Consider the following 5,009-nt stretch of genomic DNA (forward strand, 5'->3'; position numbering starts at 1 on the left):
TATCCTATCACAGACAGCATTGTACCTCATGACTGATCTGGATATGTTCTTTTTGAGGATATATGCAACACCATTCCTCTTCAATGTGTCATTCCCAGCATAGTAAACCATGTGGTTGTCAGATTCAAAATGGCCAATACCAGTCCATTTCAGCTCACTAATGCCTAAGATATCGATGTTTATACTTCCATTTCATTTTGACAACTTCCAATTTTCCCAGATTCATACTTCGTACATTCCATGTTCCAATTTTCCATGGATGTTTACAGCTGCTTCTCTTCATTTTGAGTTGTGCCCCATCAGCAAATAAAGGTCCCGTGGACTTTTCTCCCACAAACTTTATTTACTCCTCTACTTTGAGGAGGCAGCTCTTCCCCAGTCACATTTTGAGCACCTTCCAAACTGAGGGGCTCATTTTCAGGCACTATATCTGACAATGTTTCTCTGCTATTCATAAGGTTTTCAGTGACTAAAGATTGGGAATTAGTTCGTCACTTTTTCTTCCTAGTCTGTCTTTGTCTGAAAGCTCATCTGAAACCTGTCCACCATGGGTGACCCTGCTAGTATTTAAAATACCAGTGGCATAGCTTTCAGAATCACAGAAACTCTCAGGTAGATGTGCACTGAGAAGCTCTGTCACCAACCCAGAATACCAGACCAAGCAGGCTCAGGGATGGTGCTAGAACTCTGAACCACATATAAAGGAATATTTAGAAGACTGGAAGGCTTAAAGCTAGGGTAATTTGTACCAGAATCAAGAAATCCATTGTTTTCTAATTCAAGACGCTCAGCTACTTCTGGAGCCACCATCTTGGGAGAGACCAAGTCGGGGAAGGATCAGAACAGCCACGAACACCTGACAGAACCACGGAGATACAGATGTGGACATTCATTTTTTGCTATCTGTTCATTGGTATCTCACTGCACACCTCCATTCTGTTGATTAGAGGTGATGCCTGAGCAAATGGACATCCCACCCCCACCCCTGGAGGGTTCAACTACACATGCGCACAAATCTCCTCGAAATTTAAAGTGACAGTTTTCATCTTACCTAGTTCCTGTCAATTGGAGAAGTAGTGTCATTATATGATGTTAGTAGCTAAAGGTCAGCATTATGCCACCAATCTTGTAAAAGGCTAACTCCTGGAGAAATCAGAAGCATCAGCATGGTCTTGGAGCGCTGTAGAAATGCAGCATCTCAGGTCTACCTCAAAGCTACTGAACACAAGACTCCATTTTAACAAGATGCCTAGGTGATGTGTAATCATATTATAGTTTGAGAAACACTGGACTAACTCACCAGGCCACAGCAGTCATAGAGTCTGGAATCTGGCAAGTTTTATTTTCGAGATTGATGATCATTGGGTTCACCAGAAGCTGGGCATCCACGGTCACAACTGGTCTTGCTCTGCAAAGAGAAAACATGGGGCTTTAATGAACCATATGAATGACAAGCAAAAGCCCGCCCCGCTGAAAATGGAACTCCCTTTCTAGAGGCTGGTGCCAATGTTCCTAGCTTTTGTGCCAAGAATTTCACTTACCACATAAACAGGTGGGCACCAGACTCAATTCATTATCTCAAAACACATCTGGTAGTTCATGAATACAAATAAAGGGGGCTGTGAGCCCAGCAAGCAAAACTGCTTTCACAAACCTGCTATCTTTACGGGGCAAGTACACGGTAGTTTGGTGATAGTGCTACGAAGTACTGCTCTGGGATCTGCTAGTATGTCTGTGCTTTCCTGGTGTGGTGTTGTAGGCTAAGTACTGGACTGCAAGGTCGGTTTAAACTGCAAGGTCAGCGGTTCAAACTCACCAGCAGCTCCTTGGAAACTCTATACAGGGTCGCAATGAGTCAGAATTGACTCGACCACACTAAACAACAACATAATCACTTGTATCGGTTAAGTACTTGAATTTTAGGAAGTTTGTCTCTTTAACTAACAATTTATTGCAAGTGATGACTTTCCAGCCAAGCTTTGCAGATTTAGCTAAAGACATGTGGGTAGGTTTACAGAATACTTCTGTAGTTCACAGAGAACTGTGGTTTTCAATCCTGACCACACATTACAATCACTCAAGGAGCTCTTGAACAAATGCTGTGCCAAAGTCCCACCACAGCACAATGGAATCAGACTCTCTGGGGATAGGCCCAGGCACTGGAGTTTTAAACAAACATTTCAGGTAATTCTAATGTGCAGCCAAGGTTGAGGAGAGGAGCTAATATAAAGTAAACCCATTTCAGGTATCCAGGAGAGGGTAATTGGACAAAAAAGTAAGCCATGGAGAGAATGGAGTAATTTCAAAAGCTTGGCTCCAATTCTAAAGCTGGAAGCCAAAGTCTGCAGATGACAGCATAAAACAAAGCCAAGCTAGATAACTTTTCTTCTGAAAGAAGAAAATTGTGCCTTGGGGCAGAACATTGTTTAGGGCACTGCTTTAAACAATCTCATAATTACCACAATAAGGCCCACTAGAACTTTTCCTAAACTCCTTTACTCTATGTATCTATACTTAGTTACATAATTCTGTATTCAGTATTGTGTTAGTGCTTGTCCTTGGGGCAGCAGATGCCAAGATGGGAATAGACATATAAGAGATTCATCAGGACAAATGCCTATGAGTAAAAAGGGGAAGAAACAAAGGAGGCTAGGAGGACCAGCCTGTAGACTATGATGCAGGTGTGGCCACTGAGAAGGAGACTGAGACGGAATGAGGGTTGAGTAAGGGCATTCTAGCTGGGCCACTAGCGATTCCTTGAGTCACATTCACCTGGTAGAGGAATTCTGTGGTTTGCAGAGATGGACCTGCATTCATATCCCTGTTGCACCCAGTAACCCGGCTAGCAGGACTTTGGAGTAAATATGGCAGTGGATTAAGAGCATAGCAGCTGGGGTTATCAGTCCATTATAGTAGAGACTCAGAAGCACTCAGTGGTCCATTTTCATGGCCATCACAAACATAAGCCCTGTACTGCAGATACTTTGAGAGTGTCGACTGCTGAGTCAGTATAAGCTGAAATGCAGACTTGTTGTTGTTGTTGTTAAGTGCTGTCGGCGTCGAGTCAATTCCAACCCATAGTGACGCTGTATAGGGTTTCTAAGAAGCAGCTGGTAAGCTTGAATCACCAACCTTGCAGTTCAAATAGCTTTGCAGTCTGGCACATTAACCTACAGTGCCACACCAGGACTCTGAAATGGAGAGTGGCGAATATAAATCTGGCCTCGTTGAGTATTTTTAGGACTGATGAAAACAATCTCACCTATTTGAGAAAACACAAGTTTGAGTCTTTCTGAGAGTTGAACTTGTTGCTGTTGTTAGGTGCTGTCTAGCCGGTTCTGACTTATAGTGAGTGACCTTATACACAACAAAAACAAAACACTGCCTGGTCAAGTACCATTTCACAATCGTTGTTAAGCTTGATCCCATTGCTGCTGCCACTGGACAATCCATCTCATCGGGGTCTTCCTCTTTTTTGCTGACCCTCCACTTTACAAGCATGATGTCCTTCTCCAGGCACTGGTCCCTCCTGATAATATGTCTGGAGTATGAGAGACAAAGTCTCACCATCTGGGCTTCTAAGGAGCATTCTAACTATACTTATCCCAACACAGATTTGTGTGTTCTTCTTCTAGCAATAAATGGTACTTTTAATATGCTTCTCCAACACCATAACTCAAGTGCACAGATTCTTCTACCATTTTCTTTATCCATTGTCCAACTCTCACATGCATATGAGGCTACTGAAAATATCAGGGCTTGGGTCAGGTGCACCTTAGGCCTTAGAATGACACTTTAAGGTATCAGTTTGCTCTTGAACACTTTAAAGAGACCTTGTGCAGCAGAATTGCTTAAGGAAATACATTTGATTTCTTGACTGCTGCTTCCATGAGTGTTGATAGTGGATCTAAGCAAAATGAAATCTCTGACAATTTCAATCTTTTCTTCATTTATAATGATGTTCTTTATTGCTATAGTGGTGTGGGTATTTGTTTTCTGTACAATGAGGTGCAACCCATACTCAAGGCTGTGATCTTTGATCTTCATTAGTTAAGTATTTTAAGTCCTCTTTGCTTTTAGCAAGCAAGGTTGTGTTATCTGCTTATCACAGGCATATCACAGTCAGTCTTTCTCCAATCCTGATGTTATGTTTTTCTTTATATATTCTAGCTTCTTGAATTATTTGCTTAGCATACAGATTGAAAAACTATAGTGAAATAATACAACTCTGACACACACCTTTCCTGATTTTAAACCAGTGAGTGTCACCTTGTTCTGTTCGAAAGACTCTTTATATAGGTTTCTCAGAATCACAATTACGTTTTCTGAAATTCTCATTGTTTACAATATTATCCATAGCTTGTCATGATCCAAAAAGTTGAAATCCTTGTTCAGTTAAAAAAGCACAGGTATTTCTGGTATTCTCTTCTTTCAGTCAAGATCCATCTGATGTCTGTAATGATATACCTCATTCTATGTCCTTGTCTGAATCTGATTTGAACCTCTGGCAGTTCTCTGTTGCTGTACTATTGCACCTATTTTTGAACTATCTTTAGCAAAATCTTACTTGCATGTACTATTAATGATATTGTCCAAAGATTTCCACATTCCATTGGGTCATATCTTTTTGGAATGGGCACAAATATGGATCTCTTCCAATCAGTTGGCCAGGTAGCAGTTTTCCAAATTTCTTGGCAGAGATGAGTGAGTGCCTCCAGTGAGTGCTTGCATCAGTTTGTTGGAAGATTTCAATTTGTGTTCCATCAATTCCCAGGACACAAATCCCTTAGCCAATGCTTTCAGTGTATTTCAGACTTCTTTCTTCAGTACCACTGGTTCTTGATCATATGGTACCTCTTGAAGTGGCTGAACGTTGACTTTATTTTTTGTTTTGTTTTGTTACAGTGACTCTGTATTCCTTCCATCATCTTTTGATGGTTTCTGCACCATTCAATATTTTGTCCAAAGAATCCTTCAATATTGCAAATTGAGACTTGAATTTTTTTCTC

At 41.2% G+C, this 5,009-nt stretch overlaps 1 protein-coding gene across 1 annotated transcript in view; it reads right to left on the bottom strand.

Annotated features, from left to right (window-relative positions):
* The window catches only part of ITGA8 (integrin, alpha 8), a 296,933-nt gene that overhangs the window by 120,134 nt on the left and 171,790 nt on the right, over positions 1–5,009 (bottom strand). The window contains exon 15 of the mRNA XM_006872605.1: positions 1,301–1,408. Within this exon, the coding sequence (XP_006872667.1) occupies positions 1,301–1,408 (108 nt within the window). The remainder of the gene's footprint in view (positions 1–1,300; positions 1,409–5,009) is intronic.

This window comes from Chrysochloris asiatica, unplaced genomic scaffold, assembly GCF_000296735.1.
Source record: "Chrysochloris asiatica unplaced genomic scaffold, ChrAsi1.0 scaffold00206, whole genome shotgun sequence".
NCBI classification, from domain to species: domain Eukaryota; kingdom Metazoa; phylum Chordata; class Mammalia; order Afrosoricida; family Chrysochloridae; genus Chrysochloris; species Chrysochloris asiatica.